General features: G+C 37.9%; 2 protein-coding genes across 2 annotated transcripts; both read left to right on the top strand.

Annotated features, from left to right (window-relative positions):
- Positions 1–3194: 3194 nt before the first annotated feature.
- LOC134496455 (olfactory receptor 12D1-like) lies at positions 3195–4130 on the top strand. Its single transcript, XM_063302183.1, has one exon. The coding sequence runs from the start codon at positions 3195–3197 to the stop codon at positions 4128–4130; it is 936 nt and encodes a 311-aa protein (XP_063158253.1).
- Positions 4131–8011: 3881 nt separating this feature from the next.
- On the top strand, positions 8012–9729 carry LOC134496454 (olfactory receptor 12D3-like). The gene is made up of 2 exons (XM_063302182.1): positions 8012–8066; positions 8789–9729. The coding sequence occupies exons 1-2, from the start codon at positions 8012–8014 to the stop codon at positions 9727–9729; spliced, it is 996 nt and encodes a 331-aa protein (XP_063158252.1).
- The last annotated feature ends 8492 nt before the right edge of the window (positions 9730–18221 follow it).

The raw sequence follows: 18221 nt of genomic DNA, 5'->3' as shown, positions 1-18221 counted from the left end.
CCTTATCAAGTCTTCCTTCATGTATTTATGTATGCATTTTATTTCAAGTGTTCAATAACACACACACAAAGAAACCAAAGAAGTCCCAGTTAACTACAGAAGTAGAAAAATAAAGTATAAGATAAAGAACAGAGGAACATAATGAATAATGAATAATAAGCAAAACAGGAAAAAAAACGAACCATCTAGTCGTATCAACTGTGTATAAGATACTCAACAATATACAGTATGTAGAATATATGATATTCTACAACAATTGAGGGATTTTTTTCTCCTTTCTAATTTCAAATTTTCATGTAGCGTAAAATACATGTTAATACTGCATTTGAGTGACAAGAAGCTCTTAATTTAAAAAGTCATTAGAACTCTTGGAATTCTGAACTGTATGAATTCAGGAATATCTTCAATTGCTGTTTATTCTGTTGAGCTAACAGAATTTTTGTGAAAAAAAGAGGGATGGCACCCCTGAAGATGCCTTGGACTGGGTCAAATGGAGACAGATATGTCAACAAGCGGACCCTGCCATAGTGCAGGAATAACTCTAGGAAAATATATATATATTGGTGATTAGCTGCAGGTTCCTATTTATCTGGTTGTGAATTAATAGGCCTCTGATAAAGGATATGCTCTGATATGCTCTAGGTTGTTTGCCCCTTTCTTTGACCACTGGCTGTGGTGCATAAATGGTGTCTGTCTGTCTGTCTGTCTGTCTGTCTATCTCTATCGTATTTGTCAGAGGTCCAAACTTTGATGAACTTAACATTGCATTCTTAAGAATGATCTAACAGGTTTATAACTCCCCAATCAAAATGATAGTTGAAATACTCTGATTCTCTGAAATTAATGGATTGTCAACCTGTCTTCAGTCTGCCAATTGATATTGTTGATGTGTTCTGCCCATCTTCTACCTGTTTGCCATACATAGTGGTTTTCACAGTCTTTGAAATATATGTTGTAAATGACTTTTATTTTGTCTTCTTTGCTAACTGTGTTTCTGGGTTTTCTTAGGCTGCTTTGGAAGGTTTTTCTTAATTTGGAGTTACAGTCATGGCAAGGGGTCATAGTTACCTGTTGGTGGCTTCTGAGGTGTTTTTAATATATGGAAGTGTTATGGGTGTTTAGTTTTGTTTAGTTTTGTTTAGTTTTGTTTAGTTTTGTTTAGTTTTGTTTAGTTTTGTTTAGTTTTGTTTTGTTTTGTTTTGTTTTGTTTTGTTTTGTTTTGTTTTGTTTTGTTTTGGTGAGTTCTGCTACATAGCTGTACTAAGGTTAATTGAGTGGAAAGATAATTTTTATACATTTGTGTGGGTATCCCCTGCATTGAAAATGCTTTATAGATAAGCAGGAACCATCACCTAATCACCACAAAAGTACCAAAGTATAGCATGCCAGTCAAAGAAGAAACAATGCCCCAATCAATACATCTTGTCCAAATCCATTCAGGACTGATCAGACAATTGACTGTACATAAGGAATCCAAACACCTCAGTTCCTCATGTCAGAGCAGAAATGATATTAACTGGTAATGAAATATCTTGAAGAAGAAAACCAATCTCAAAAATGACCAAGAACCCAAGAACTCAATCCTGAACTACATATTTTCTCTATTATTATTTACTCAACTGTGTTGTATGAGTTCAGTCTGAAAGAGTCCATTTTGTTTCACACTTGGTAAGTATATTAATTCTTGGCAGGACTGAAGGCACAGGAGACAATGTGTGATACATTACCACAACATGGACCACCACTGAACCAGTGGAAAGCACATGGGTACAATTACACCTTACCTGTGTTTTCTTGTTGAGTGATTCAGCAGCTGCCAAAGCTACAACGTTTGCTAGTACTTCTTAGGGTACATTTTAGATAAACAGGTGAGGTGTATATCATCTGTTATTCAGGAAAGGAAACCTCTTGTGCTTTGACAAAGCTAGAGGTAAGCCAGAGAAAGTTCTGTTAGTAAATGTTCTGGCTGAATTTGAAGATTAGCCAGTCCAAAGAGAGTAAAAATATGACAAGAGAATAATAATGGAAATTGACTAACAAGGTACACTTAAGAAACAAAGGATAGATTAAAAATAAAATTATCTGAAGCAAAACTCAGTTCTCACAATGATCAAAATAAAGAAATGTTGCAGATAATTGGATAAATCAGGTCATAATTTTATATATGTAGGATTATTTAGAAATCTATAATGACAAAAGTTATGCAGGCATTATTAATTTTGTTAGCAATAATGAATCTGTCCCAGCCATGTATAGTGATAATAGGATATTGTTCATAACCTGAAAAGAGAAGAAAATTCAGTGCCATGAATCTGAAAAATCTATATATGTGTGAAAGGTGAACCCCATACCTTTTGCTCTCTTTCCCACTTTCACAATTTTGCCTATCACAAATAGGGTCAGTGCCTAAGTGCCCCATCCACACTTCATGTTTGGTGATTGGGACCCTTTTACCCCCTAATAGAGGTGCTAAGTTTCCATCTGCAGCAATTTCAATAAAAAGGATTAAGATGTCCTAATTTTGGAGTGATGACATTATGGCATGTTATTTTCCCCTTTTATGTCACTGTACTCCTATTTTACTCTATTTCTATTTTATCTTATGTTTGATATTGTTTTACTATATTTTATTCAACTCTCCCTGTTCTCCAGTTTTTAAGTTTTAAAATTTAGGTTGATATAACTATTATTGTCATGAGTACTGATGGCGAGCAGGAGGGGGCCTCTATCCAGGGGGGAAAACGCATGTGTAGTACTGAGGAATTAAGCAGCCATTCAGAGAGACACAGATCAGACCCGCCTTAAATTTTGGGGTTTATGTGTCTGGGTTTTCCCACGCTTCTTCAGTTTGTTAGGATTTTCTGTCTTATGTAGCAGTGATAAACACTAGAGACCTGCTCCTCGTCTCAGCGTGATTCCTGACTGTTAGGACAATTATACTGTCCTTATTTGGTCTGACCATTGTTTCTGAGCTGCTATTTATTTATTCATTTGTTTGTTTGTTTGTTTATTTATTTTGTGATCTTTAACAGTAATTAAATAAATCTGATTTAGTCTTCAATGAGGTACAACATTTATTAACATGTATGCTGTCCTATGACTGAAATAAAATTGATTGATTGAGATTGGAACATGTATTAACATTCAATAGTTATCTCTCTCCACATTTATGACTTTCTGCTTTCTTTTTAGTGATGGAAAACCAAACCCAGGTAGAACAATTCATCTTGTTGGGTCTGAACAATGTCTTGGAGCTTCAGTATATAGTCTTTGCAATTTTTCTGCTGTTGTATGTGGCCACATTAGTGGGGAATGGAGCTACTGTCATTGTAGTCTTAACTGAACCTCACCTTCACACTCCCATGTACTTTTTCCTTGGAAATCTTTCCTGCCTTGACATCATTCACTCCACAGTAACTGTACCAAAGATGCTAGCTGGTTTTCTAACAGAGCTGCAAACAATCTCCTTCAATGGCTGCATGATCCAACTCTTCTTCTTCTACTTCATGGGTGGTACTGAAGGCATTCTCCTTGGAATCATGGCCTATGACCGCTATGTTGCAATATGTAATCCCTTGCGCTATACTGTCATCATGAGAAAAGAGGTCTATGTTCTAATGGTAGCAACAGCCTGGTCTATCGGTTTTTCTCAAGCCTTGATGCATGCAGTGATGACTGCTTTTCTACCCTTCTGTGGATCGAATCAAATTGAGCACTTTATCTGTGATGTCAAGCCTTTGTTGAAACTGGCCTGTGGCAACACACACCTCAATCTCATTATCCTCAGTATTGGGACCAGTTGTGTTGTTATGGGCCCTTTTATCATCATACTCCTCTCCTATCTCTACATTATTACTTTCCTTCTTTTAAAAGTTAAGTCTCAGAGTGGTTGGCAAAAAGCCTTCTCCACCTGTGGGTCGCACCTGACTGTGGTGGCTTTACTCTATGTTCCTGTGTTGCTTAATTCCATGCTTCCCACTGTTGGTACCACATCACAACGAGATGTGATAATAACTGTCCTTTATAGTGCAATTACCCCAGTTTTGAACCCACTTATCTATACATTGAAAAGCCAGGAGGTTAAAATGGCAATGAAAAACATTTTGGGGAAAAAAAATAGAACTTGGTGAAAGGACATGCTGGAAAAATAACCCATAGTAATAGTGATAGTTCACTATTGGAAGCAGAATATAAATTCTTCCCATGATTGGAATTCTCCAAATGACCCAGTTTTATATATTTATTTTATTCATTTCATAGATTGATGTCAGTTTCTTTCACCTTATATGTCGCTGTCCCTTTATTCTATCCCTGTAATCATAAAAGTTGGAAGTGATGTAGGTGAAAAAGAGGAGAGTGAGTTGTTTAGGGTCACTCAATAAGCTTTCCTGGATAGTTTGAACTACATTTATCTATTTATTCTTTTTATATAGCCACCCATTACACTTCATGTGACTCCAGGCAGCTTATAATAAAATCAATAAAATACACAATATAAAAAATAAAACACATTGCAGCTGGGCACCATCCAACCAGTTATATACTCAGCCAGGTGATGGGTTCTGTCCCATGCCCTGGGCCCCATGCTTGAGTACAAAGTCTCCCCAGGCCTAGTTCAATACCTTTAACACTACTCCACACTTGGTGTCTTACAATTCCTGTCTTCTCACTCGCCATATTAAATGAGAGTGATGGGATATTTGGTTCAACTCTTGTTTTTGTACTACAAATAGGGAGTAAGGCTATTCTATAATCTGGAACCTGAAGCAGTAGTATAATCAAAATACAAGCAATTAAACAATTGTTTACTACTTACTGAAATTTGTCCATTTGTAATCAAATAGAACCATCTGAACTAGCCTCTCTCTAAAACATTATTGTAGCTCTTTTCAGGTAAATGAGCTATTTGAATGAAATCTTCAACTTTGCTGTCAGTGAAATTCATAAAGCTGGTTAATAAACATCCCCCCAGCAAAATCCACATCACCTGTTAAGTTGGCAGAAACACTGAGATTGGCTGAGGATCACTTGGACTGGAGGACAGCTTAAGAAGTCATTTAATTGGTGATTGTGGCAATTGGTTCTGTTTTGGTGGAGAAAAATGGTAATAAAAATCAAATAATTGACATGAAAAATGTATACTATTTCCTTTTCTCCTTTTTCACTAGTCTCTTCAAGTAAAATGTTTCTTAATGGAACCATGCCAAATGAAAACCAGTAATACAAAATACATGCTTTTGTATTGAACTTTACATGGAAAAATCCTTTCATATGTTTAAATATCCATCCTTCCTACATCACTGACATGAATTTTCCATATACCAATTTTAGATAAATCTTCATAACTGCACGTTGTTTAATACAATATGTTGTATTATGTGGAATTTGGACTGACATTGCCAAGTTATTTTCAAAAAATCAAGGATATGTTAAAGGAAACAAGTGAGCTGGGTTTTCTGCTAGTTTTAAATCAACTGCAGAGACTATAGCTTGTAGTGATTATTTATTTTCCATATAAATCCATTGGACTGAAAATAGTGCATATTTTCATAAAAAGTCACCTATCTCAAATTCATCTGTCACATAAAGTTGCTTGATTTCACTCAGAGTTAGACTCTGGCTGGGAAGATCCTTTGGAAGTAACTGAGACACATCTGAGCCCTGATTTCTGGGAGGAGTTTGAGCTGGTTGATCCTGAGCAAGTAGACAGGGTCTTTGTGGCTGTGAGCTCAGCCACTTGTGTCCTGAAACCATGCTCTTCCAGGTTGGTCAAGGCCTCCCAGAAGATGGCATGTGGTTGGGTGGTTAATGCCTCTTTGCAGGAGGGGGTGGTACCATCTGCCTTGAAAGAGGCAGTGGTGTGCCCCATTCTTAAGAGTCCATCCTTGGACCCAACAGTGCTAGACAACTTTCATCCAGTGTCCAACCTTCCCTTTCTAGGGAAGGTTGTTGAGAGCATGGTTGATGCTCAGCTACAAAGAGCCCTGGATGAAACAGATTATCTGCACCCTTTTTAGCCTGGGTTCAGGCCAGGGCAGGGCACTGACGTGGCATTGGTCACACTTGTAAAAAGAGGAGCCCATAGCTGCTTAACAGTCAGGGAATGAAACTTAGGAAGGATCAGGCTGTAAAAAGAGATGTTGGAGATTTCTACTTTCAGACTTGCAAGATTCTGTTAACGTAGCCTTACATAAAATAGAATAAGCTCATCTGGTCATGTTTCCTATTTGGTTTACCTGGGAGGGCTGATACTCAGGACCCTGCAATGAGGGATGTCTCAGGGCTCAAGTCATTCATCTCTCCTCTTTAACATCTACATGAAATTGCTGGGGGAGGTCATCTGATGGCATGGAAGGTAGCATCATCAGTATGCTGAGGATACCCAGCATCTCTACCTTTAGCTGGACAGGTGATGCTGTTGTGTTGCTAGCCAAGTACCTAGAGGCTTTAACGGTCTGGATGGGGAGAAACTGGCTTTGACTTAACCCTGACAAGATGAAGTGGCTCTCAGTTTTGCCCCCCCCCCCCAGGCCCAGGTGATATTTCATTTTTAACTATGGATGGGGTGGCTTCCCCTCAGACTGAGCTGGTGTGCAATTTGGGGGTCCTCCTAGACTTACATCTCCTGCTCAAGGAGCATATGGCAGCCATAGCTAGGGAGGCCTTTGCACAGATTTGTCTTGTGTCCCAATTGTGCCCATACCTGAACCATGAGGCCTTGCTCATGTCACTCATGCCTTTGTCACTTCCTGTTTGGATTACTGCATTGTGCTCTGTGCTCTGTGAGGTTGCCCTTGAAGACCACCTGGAAGTTACAACTGGTCCAGAATGCAGCAGTGCACACAGTGATGGGTGCCCCTATGTTTACCCTTGTTACATCCCTGTTGCGCTGCACTATTTCCCAGTTTCTTTCTGGGTAAAATTCAAGGTGCTGGTTCTTATCATTAAAGCCCTATATGGCATGGGATCAGGTTATCTGCAGGACCACCTTTCCCTAAGGATATCTGCCCATCCTGCCAGATTGGATAGGGTGGGCACACTGTTAGTCCCTTTCCTTAAATGTTTCCATCTTGTGGGACCTAGAAAGCATGCCTTTTTGGTGTCAATCCCTGCCCTATGGAATGCAATTTACCCTGATGTTTGGCATGCCCCCATCCTTTTAACCTTCCAAAAAGCACTGAAGCCCCCAAGCACTGGTATAGGATGAGATTGATGAGATGACCTTGTGGGCGACATGGGAAAGTTTGGCTATGGTGCCAGGTTTTTTTTATTTTAATATTTCTAGTTTTAATATTTTAACTGTAAATATATGTTGTTGTTTTCTTTTGGTTGTGAGCCATCCAGAGTTTGGCTCAAGATGGGTGGCTATATAAAGGAAGGAAGGAAGGAAGGAAGGGAGGGAGGGAGGGAGGAAGAGGGAGGGAGAAAGCTAAAATATTATTAATTGGTGGAAGGTAGTGTTTACATTCTCAAATTGAGTAGATATATCCCCAGAGGAGCACACTGCTTCATGAATTGTTCCTTCTTTTCCCCAAGGGCAACCAAGAATATTTTCTAGACATGCTGTAAAGTAACAAATAACTGGCAATGCATTATGGTACAATGGTTTGTCTCTTGTAAACCATCTAAATATATGACATTGACCTTCTGCTTCTCAAACCCTATTTAACTTCAATTGTTTAGCCGTGATTGAGGAAGAGATTGAGGAAGATTTAAGGTATGAACTGTCTGAATATCTAACAGAAATAGATATTAGTTTGGGCATTTTATTCAGAGGATTTTTATTTGATCCATTCGTTCTTTTCAGACATCTTTCTGAGACATCTCAGGAACTGATAAATCCAACTGAAGAATACAATAGGAAAAAATGGAATGCTCACCATGATAACATACCCCCAAAATCCACACATATTAATCCATGCTATCTATGTGTATGGTATGTTTGTTGATTGGTCCAAACTAGGATTTCAAAAAAATCTGTGGAAACAAAAATATTTCTGAGACTTTCTGCATGGCTCTCAGGACAGAGTCCCATTTCGGGAAGCAAACAGAGAAAACTTTTACCGGTAAGAATTTTTCTTTAGAAAGAAAAATGGGTAATATTTTCTAAGTTATCACTTCATTTTAGAGTACAGATATTATCAGCTATTTCTGTAGTTATCAGGCAACAGCAAATTATTGGGAAATCTATGATGTTTTCTGAATGAATTCAGTTACAGACTATTTTTGGATACACTTTCCAACTTTACCCAAGGATAAATGTAGTATATTTATTTATATGTTTTGTGCTATTGAAGAAAGGTTAAAGCTGGAAATGCCTGGTTTGCATTTGACAACGTGTACATCTTTCAGACTCAGGGCACTGAATTCAGAATCACATCCTTCTCTCAGAGTTGACAAACAGCATTCTATGATCACTATAGGTTGGACTGGACAAGTTAATTCTTACTAATAAGGGTCAATAATGCCTGCATAACTTTTGCCATTGTAGATCTCTAAGTATTTCTAGAAATATAAATGAAGACATTACTTCATTCACCTAAATACCTATGCCTTATCTACCATAGTGAGAAGTGGGTTTGGCTTCAGATCAGGAGCTTGTTATCTATTTATTTGTTAGATATTTTATATTAATCATATTCCATTATTACTATCATCATATTATTATTATTCTCTTGCCATACTTTTATATAGTTCTCTCTTTCTGGTCATAAGAAGGAGGAAAAAAATTAATCAACACTGAATGGTTATTTCCGTCCACATTTATGACTCTCTGCTTCCTTTTCAGTTATAGAGAACCAAACTAAGGTGGAAGAATTCATCTTGTTGGGACTAAACAATGATTTGGAGGTCCAGTATATAGTCTTTACAATCTTTCTTCTGTTGTATATGGCTACATTGGTGGGGAATGGTACCATTATGATTGTTGTTATAGCTGAATCTCGCCTGCACAGCCCCATGTACTTTTTCCTTGGAAATCTTTCCTGCCTTGACATCTTTCACTCCACAGTAACTATTCCAAAGATGTTGTCTGGGTTTCTAACAGAGCTGCAAACCATCTCCTTCAATGGCTGCATGGTCCAACTCTTCTTCTTCTATTTCTTTGGTAGCAGTGAAGGCATTCTCCTTGGATTCATGGCTTATGACCGCTATGTTGCAATATGCAACCCACTGCGCTATACTATCACCATGAGAAAAGAGTTTTGTGTTTTAATGGCAGCTGCCACCTTGTCAACTGGTTTTTTCCATGCCTTGATGCATGCAGTGATGACTGCTCATCTTCCCTTTTGTGGGCCAAATCTAATCGAACACTTTCTCTGTGACATCAAGCCTTTGTTGAAACTGGCTTGTGGCAGCACTCACCTCAACCTCATGCTTCTCAGTATTGTGACCAGTTGTGTTGTTATGGGCCCTTTTGTCTTCATTCTCCTCTCCTATCTCTACATTATCACTTTCCTTCTCTGCAAAGTGCAGTCCCAGCAGGGTTGGCAAAAAGCCTTCTCCACCTGTGGGTCCCACCTAACTGTGGTGGCTTTACTCTATGTTCCTGTGTTGTTTAACTACATGCTTCCCACTGTGGGTACCTCCTCTCAACGAGATATGATAATAACCCTCATATATAGCACAATTACCCCAGTTTTGAACCCACTTATCTATACCCTGAGAAATCAGGAGGTTAAAATGGTGATGAAAAAGATTTTTTGGAGAAAGACTTACACTTTTCGGTGAAAGGAAATGTTAGAAATGTATTCATGTCTAAAGAGTTCATTATTATATGTGAACTTTGAAGTTTCATCACTTACTTGAAATGAATGGGTTGAGCCTCATCAGAGGTTCTGTGTTTTTTTTACCACAGTCAGTGAAATAAAGCAAATTATGAAAGTAGTTAGATATTTTGCCACTGCAATCAATGTTAGAAGATGTTGGATCTGCTTTACATATACAAAGGAATAAATGACTAATTTTTAAGATGCATCTTATGAGCTCCAACTACCTTTTATTATACAGTAGTACTTTACCAAATTGCTTTCATGTTCCCCCCAACTATCTATCTATCTATCTATCTATCTATCTATCTATCTATCTATCTATCTATCTATCTATCTATCTATCTATCTATCTATCTATCTATCTATATCATCTCATGCATGCCTGGGATATATATTTTCAGTTCTCCTTTTTCAGATATATGAACAAAATTGCAAGACAGTTTAATACTATATATTACCTTATAAACTGAAGTATGGAGAGACACCCTCAAGTCACTTTCAATTTAATATATGTTTTATTGGCCATTTATTTTCATGGCAGAGATTTAAATATTCCTCTGTTGTGCACTGTAGTGGTTCTTGTTTCTGTTGAAATTCATGATAATCAGACAGGCATAACTTTGATGAAAATGTTGCCTAGCATATAACAGAAAAACTCTTTCTATTTACTATTTGATATTCTCCCATTTCAAAATGTGATGTTTAACTCCTATTCCAAAATAAAATCTTTCTTACTCTACCATGCTAAATCTAAATCAAGAAACAGTAACATTCTTCCCTTGCATTAAAGTGTTTAAATATGCTTTTTTACATGTAATGCAATACTTTCTTTTACATTAAATTTTTGTGGATATCCTCAATTTACTTTGAGAAAAATCAAGGAACCACTGAGCTGGAATTTTAATCCCCCCTTTGACTGTAGCAGTCTGTAGTGGTTTGTGGTGGCTATTTAGTTTTGATCTAAATCTATGGAACCCAAAAATGAAGCTCTTTTGAAAAATGGCACCTAGCTGAAATTATAGTAATAAACTCTCTAAATAGTACAAAACACTATACACAGTACAGACTGAATTCCTTAAAAGGAAACATAAAATTGTTGGGTAATGTTTAACTTTAGAACCATCGCAATCATTTTGTACCTTTTTTTCGACTTAGTTGCCAGTACGCAGCCAAAGTGTTAACCAATCAGAAAAAAATGTGATATAAATAAGAAGACTGTGGGAAGTAGAACATTTTACATGCCCCACCATGACAAAACAATATGTATGTATGTATGTCTGTACGTACGTATGCATGCATGCATGCATGCATGCATGTATGTATGCATAAAATTCCTGAAGTAGAATTTTTAGCTGCCTCAGACAACATGAGGGATGTTATAATGTATGGTTCTAAATGCCACAGACAGCCATACATCCCCTTGCCTGGAATAAAGGGTTTTAGGAGTAAAAATCCCGAAGAGCATGGTTTTGCAGTGGTTCCATATCTATTTTAGCAAGGTGTTCCACTCCATAGTTTGGGGAAAAAAATCTGCTCAACCCTTGCTTGTTCTAATGTTTCACAGGGTTCTGTCCTCTCTCCCTATATGGATAATAAAATAAAATAAAATAAAATAAAATAAAATAAAATAAAATAAAATAAAATAAAATAAAATAAAATAAAATAAAATAAAATAAAATAAAAAATAAAATAAAATAAAATAAAATAAAATAAAATAAAATAAAATAAAATGGGAGAGGTCATCTGTCAGTTAGAGGTAAGCTGTCATCAGTATGCTGAACTGCATGTAGTCACTCCAGGATGGGCAATACTATGAAGGCACTGAGACTCTGGATGGTGTAAAATACAGGATGATGAGAAACAAACTCAGAGCACACACTAGGAATTAGAGATGTTTTTCACCCATAAATATGTATATTATCCAGAAACTGTTGAATATTTTTTAATCATAGAAGAATTTCAAAGGCTTGAGTTTTTAAAAAGACACCTCACAGGAAAAAAGGTGGGGGCTGCTTTTCTGAGTGGACCTTTGGTGCCTGGCTGTCTGGGTCATATTCTCAGGAACTAAAGGTTATGCCCTTATAAGGTCAAGAAGCTCCTGACTGGTAGATTGTAGATAGGACAGAATATATTAACGATGTACACCAGCTTCTTACTAGCAGTCTCTGTAGTTGTTAGCTAGCTAGATGATTAATCTGATTAGTAGCTCTATGTTGTTTTACTTCTAAGTAGTGTTTTTTATTTAATACAATCTTTTATAAAGAAATGCCTCGTCTCTCATTCTTATTTACTCCTGCTGCATAAACAAATCTGCCAACAGAAACCATTACAATGGAGGATACTAGGATCTATGGTTCTCAGGGCTATCGAGGCAAAAAATGATGAAAGTTTAATATGGCAGGTGATCTGAAAGTAGATCAAAGCTCCATAAATGCAAGTGAATTCTTAACATACAGACAGACACCGTACCACCAGTATTAGTTGACTTTTGCACTGCTCTTTAATTTCTTTTCTTTTTTCTTAATTGTTCCCAGACAATGGAGATCATTTTGTTCAACATATCTAAGGGTCTTTCTCTCCCCTCTCCAAATAAAATAAAATAAAACAAAACAAAACAGGAAGCAGGGGCATCAGGAATGAGAAGGGAATAAGTAGGAATAGATGAATCAGTCAATATTGAGTCTTTCAGATTTTCTTAGAAGATTAAGAGGAGAAGCCTCCTACACATTCAGCAACTCAAGATAAAGGAGGACAGGATATGTACAGTATGGCAGAGCTTGCATAGATACATGTACCAACATCATATTTTCATCTCTTACTGGATGAAGTTCAATCCCTATCTAAAATCTTGGCTCTACTGCACATGTCTACTGTAAAATTTGGAGTTCAAGGTTATATCAGTCAAATTGTCTCCATCAATTTTCTGAAAAATACTAATGTGAAACAGTTTGGGCTGAGAGTGACTTCAAAGTCTCTTAAAATTCCATAGTTGTGAGTCTTAGTTCAACACTTTGACCACTGCAGCATGCCCTTTTTGCCCATATTTATATCCTGGGATGATGAGAAAGAGAAAAACAAACAAACAAAAACAAAACAAAACAAAAAAAGCAGCAAAAAAGGATTGTGCCTGCTAATTTTCTTTTTCTTTAGTTTATATGTATCTTGATAATAGTTACATTTTTTTCTGAATCCATGAGCTTTATTAAATAAAATTTATTTATTTAGTCTTCACATTTCTATGGATACCTATCTTAACCATTTAGTGTTCAACAAGGCATAACAATCAGTCGATAAGACAAATGAACAACCCACAAAAACAAACAAAAAAAAACCCATGTAAAAATTGAAAAAGAAGAATAAAATATGCCAGGTAAAAAGATTCAGTTCCCTAACCAGTGTGAGGCAAAACACACAAACTGGGCTTCACTAAATTCTTGGCCTTACATTCAGGATATTTACCACGGGAATGCAGGGAAGATGTTTATTCCATAATTTAATGTAAACTGAAAAAAATTGTATTTCTCAGATTAATACAAAAAATTAAGCACAGTATCCTTCCCATTCCATATCTTGAAATGCTTCAGTTCAATTAAAAAAAAAATTTAAGTATAAATTTGAGATATGCAGGCAAAAATAAAGGTGGATTTCCTTGTATTGTTTTTCTAACTGATTTATGAAATATAGCCAAATGGGTATGATGAAATATATATAAAGCTGGCAAAATCACGCAGCAGAATTATATCACCCTATCATCATTTTGATTTTGAAGCCATTCTCAAAACACTTTAGCACAGTTGCACATTTTTCCCACTTTGTCTTCATGCTGCTTCACTCTCAAACATGTTCAGGGCTGCTCCGCAGACAATGCTAAAAATGCTATGTGGGAAGAGGGCATGGTAGACAGACTCTCAAAGGAAAAAATAAGAAGAACAATGTGCAGAAAGGTGCATTCTGCACAGGCCTAAATTGATGTGGGGGGGGATCTGATTCTCCAAGAGTGGCCATAGACAACAACTCCTCCTCCTCCTCCTCCTCTTCCTCCTCCTCCTCCTCCTCCTGAATTATAGTATGCCCACACTGCTTTGGGTGCTGGGCTGTATAATTATGATGCATATCGCATGCAGGAGATGAAAGGTATCATCCACAATTTATACATTAACGGATTCATCACTAATCTTTAATATTCCTGAAGATGTTAATTCAACTGTCACTAGTTTGATAATAGGGTGTCAAGCAATCATGGTCTGCCAGGGGAAAAAGTGTGGTATAATTCTAATACCTTGAAAATTAACCTCAGCTGTCATTGGAGAAAAGAACAATCCAAATCTACTGAATTTGAGAATTGAGATATAATACATGAAATATATGTAAATAGTAGTAATTGGTGGAACAAATCATTTCAATTCTCAGATACAGTAGATTTATCCCCACAGGAGCACACTCCTTCATGGATTGTTCTTCATTTCCCCAGTGGCAGCTAATAATCTTGGTAAACTAAGTATGTGATAAAACATAACAAATCACTAGGAATATACTCCATGATGGGGGTTTATTGCTTGCATAAACATTAAAACATGCAGTTGATCTTCTGTCTCTTAAGCTACACTGTGCTTACCATCATTCTTCTTTCTTGGTTGGGCAAAAAATTCCCTTAAGGTATGAATTACTTGAATAGCTAACAGAAATGTTTATTAGCTGTGGGCATTTTATTCAGAGGATTTGTATTTCATCCATCCCCCTTTATTTTTTCTTTCATGGGAATGTTTTCGTATCCCTTTGTGAGACATCTTAACAACAGAGAAATCTGGGTGAAGAGCTCAATAGGGGGGGAAAAAATGTTCTCCATAATGCCATTCCCCCCAAAATATATCCATTAATCTATATTACATATCTGTATGATATATTTCCTTCAGCAAAGGATTGTTACCTTGTCATGGTGCTGGAGCTTGAGCACCTCAATAATGCCATGAGCTAAACCGTGAAGGGCCACCCAAGACGGGAAGGTCATGACAGAGAGGTCAGACTAAATGCGATCCCTGGGGAAGGTAATGGCAACCCACCCCAGTATTCTTGCCATGAAAACTAAATGGATCAGTACAACCAGAGATATGTCGGTATACCATCGGAAGATGAGACCCCCAGGTCGGAAGATGGTCAAAATGCTACTGGGGAGGAACAGAGGATGAGCTCAACTAGCCCCAGACGTGATGACGCAGCTAGCTCAAAGCCGAAAGGATGGCTAGTGGCCGACGGTGCTGGTGGTGAACGGTGAATCCGATGTTCTAAGGATCAACACACCATTGGAACCTGGAATGTAAGATCTATGAGCCAGGGCAAATTGGTTGTGGTTATTGGTGAGATGTCAAGATTAAAGATAGACATTCTGGGCGTCAGTGAACTGAAATGGACTGGAATGGGCCACTTCACATCAAATGACTACCAGATCTACTACTGTGGACAAGAGGACCACCGAAGAAATGGAGTAGCCTTCATAATTAATAGTCAAGTGGCTAAAGCAGTGCTTGGATACAACCCAAAAAATGACAGAATGATCTCAATTCGAATTCAGGGCAAGCCATCTAACATCACAGTAATCCAAATATACGCCCCAACCACAAATGCTGAAGAAGCTGAAGTAGAGCAGTTCTATGAGGATCTGCAGCACCTACTGGACAACACGCCTAAAAGAGATGTTATTTTCATCACAGGAGACTGGAATGCTAAAGTGGGCAGTCAAATGACACCTCGAATTACAGGTAAGTATGGCCTGGGAGAACAAAATGAAGCAGGACATAGGCTGATAGAATTTTGCCAAGACAATTCACTCTGCATAACAAACACTCTCTTCCAACAACCTAAGAGACGGCTTTATACATGGACTTCACCAGATGGACAACACCAAAATCAGATTGATTACATCCTTTGCAGCCAAAGGTGGTGGACATCTGTACAGTCAGTAAAAACAAGGCCTGGAGCTGACTGTAGTTCAGATCACGAACTTCTTCTTGCACAATTTAGGATCAGACTAAAGAGATTAGGGAAGACCCACAGATCAGCTAGATATGAGCTCACGAATATTCCAAAGGAATATGCAGTGGAGGTGAAGAATCGATTTAAGGCACTGGACTTAGTAGATAGGGTCCCGGAAGAACTCTGGACAGAAGTTCGCAGCATTGTTCAGGAGGCGGCAACAAAATACATCCCAAAGAAAGAGAAAACCAAGAAGGCAAAATGGCTGTCTGCTGAGACACTAGAAGTAGCCCAAGAAAGAAGGAAAGCAAAAGGCAACAGTGATAGGGGGAGATATGCCCAATTAAATGCAAAATTCCAGAGGTTAGCCAGAAGAGATAAGGAATTATTTTTAAACAAGCAATGTGCGGAAGTGGAAGAAGACAATAGAATAGGAAGGACAAGAGACCTCTTCCAGAAAATTAGAAACATTGGAGGTAAATTCCAGGCCAAACTGGGTATGATCAAAAACAAAGATGGCAAGGACCTAACAGAAGAAGAAGAGATCAAGAAAAGGTGGCAAGAATATACGGAAGACCTGTATAGGAAGGATAACAATATTGGGGATAGCTTTGACGGTGTGGTCAGTGAGCTAGAGCCAGACATCCTGAAGAGTGAGGTTGAGTGGGCCTTAAGAAGCATTGCTAATAACAAGGCAGCAGGAGACGACGGCATCCCAGCTGAACTGTTCAAAATCTTGCAAGACACATCATGCGACAAGCTGGCCTTGAGGAATCCAAGGCTGGAGTTAAAATCTCTGGAAGAAACATTAACAATCTCAGATATGCAGATGATACCACTTTGATGGCTGAAAGTGAAGAGGAACTGAGGAGCCTTATGATGAAGGTGAAAGAAGAAAGTGCAAAAGCTGGCTTGCAGCTAAACCTCCAAAAAACCAAGATTATGGCAACCAGCTTGATTGATAACTGGCAAATAGAGGGAGAAAATGTAGAAGCAGTGAAAGACTTTGTATTCCTAGGTGCAAAGATTACTGCAGATGCTGACTGCAGTCAGGAAATCAGAAGACGCTTAATCCTTGGAAGAAGAGCAATCACCAATCTCGATAAAATAGTTAAGAGCAGAGGCATCACACTGACAACAAAGGCCCGCATAGTTAAAGCAATGGTGTTCCCCGTAGTAACATATGGCTGCGAGAGCTGGACCATAAGGAAGGCTGAGAGAAGGAAGATCGATGCTTTTGAACTGTGGTGTTGGAGGAAAATTCTGAGAGTGCCTTGGACTGCAAGAAGATCAAACCAGTCCATCCTCCAGGAAATAAAGCCAGAGTGCTCACTTGAGGGAATGATATTAAAGGCAACACTGAAATACTTTGGCCACATAATGAGAAGACAGGACACCCTGGAGAAGATGCTGATGCTACTGAGAGTGGAAGGCAAAAGGAAGAGGGGCCAACCAAGGGCAAGGTGGATGGATGATATTCTACAGGTGACAGACCCGTCCCTGGGGAAGCTGGGGGTGTTGACAACCGACAGGAAGCTCTGGCGTGGGCTGGTCCATGAAGTCACGAAGAGTCGGAAGCGACTAAATGAATAAACAACAATGATATATTTCTGGATTTGTCCAACCTATGGTAAGAAATCAGAACTATCTGATGGGAAGTACTTCTGAGGCTTTCTAATAGGCTTCCAAGGGAAAGCTGCTTCATCAGAACAAGAAAGGAATTACTTTTATTATTTTTACAATAAAAATGGTTCATATTCCCCAGGTTATCTCTTCGTGTTAACCTAAAGATATTATACTTTATTTCAGCATTTACCAGGGTGGCGGCACTTTATTTGATACCTGTGTTTTCCAAATTGAACCTAATTGCATCAATTTTTGAATGTGTTTTCCATCTTTAACCAAGACTAAATATAGTGCTGTTTCTGATACAATTTGAATGTCTAAGCAAATCTGAAAACTGAAATGTTCCTCATCATGTCCTGCCTCATAGAAAACACATATGTATACACAATTTCAATGGCAGGCAAAAGATGAGGAAATTTTCAGTTTTAAAAAGTCTGTAGAACTCTTGAAATGTTGAATATCTTTAACTATTTCCTTTTTTTTATAGGACCAGGGTTTTTATTCAACAAGCCCTTTTCAAGGTGTTAGCCCTTGTTTTGAATGAACAAGATAAATGGATCATTTTATTCATGAGGCAACAAGATAGTTTAAGAAAAGAAAATGGTAACTTTTGTCCTGGGAAAAGCATCAAAGTACACTGGAGATCCTGACCTAAGGCTAGACCAGGATGTAGAACCATAGAGGCGAAGCGTTTCCTGAATCAGTCTTTGATCTGAACCAAAAATGAACTGAAGCACCAAATGTTGAACATGATGAATTCAGAATATTTTTAATTGCTATTTAGTTCATGCTTTGAGCTAATAGAAATTATCTCAGCCAACTGAAAGTCGCAAGTCTACATATGGTTAGGTGTTA

This window comes from Candoia aspera, chromosome 4 (genome assembly GCF_035149785.1).
Source record: "Candoia aspera isolate rCanAsp1 chromosome 4, rCanAsp1.hap2, whole genome shotgun sequence".
Lineage (NCBI taxonomy): Eukaryota > Metazoa > Chordata > Lepidosauria > Squamata > Boidae > Candoia > Candoia aspera.
The sequence above is the reverse complement of the archived record's forward strand: the minus strand, read 5'-3'. Positions and strand labels throughout refer to the sequence as shown.

Coding starts and splice junctions, on each gene's coding strand:
- LOC134496455 (XM_063302183.1), top strand. CDS start 3,195: ATGGAAAACCAAACCCAGGTAGAACAATTCATCTTGTTGGGTCTGAAC.
- LOC134496454 (XM_063302182.1), top strand. CDS start 8,012: ATGGCTCTCAGGACAGAGTCCCATTTCGGGAAGCAAACAGAGAAAACT. Junction 8,067..8,788: donor AACAGAGAAAACTTTTACCG/GTAAGAATTTTT, acceptor CTTCCTTTTCAG/TTATAGAGAACCAAACTAAG.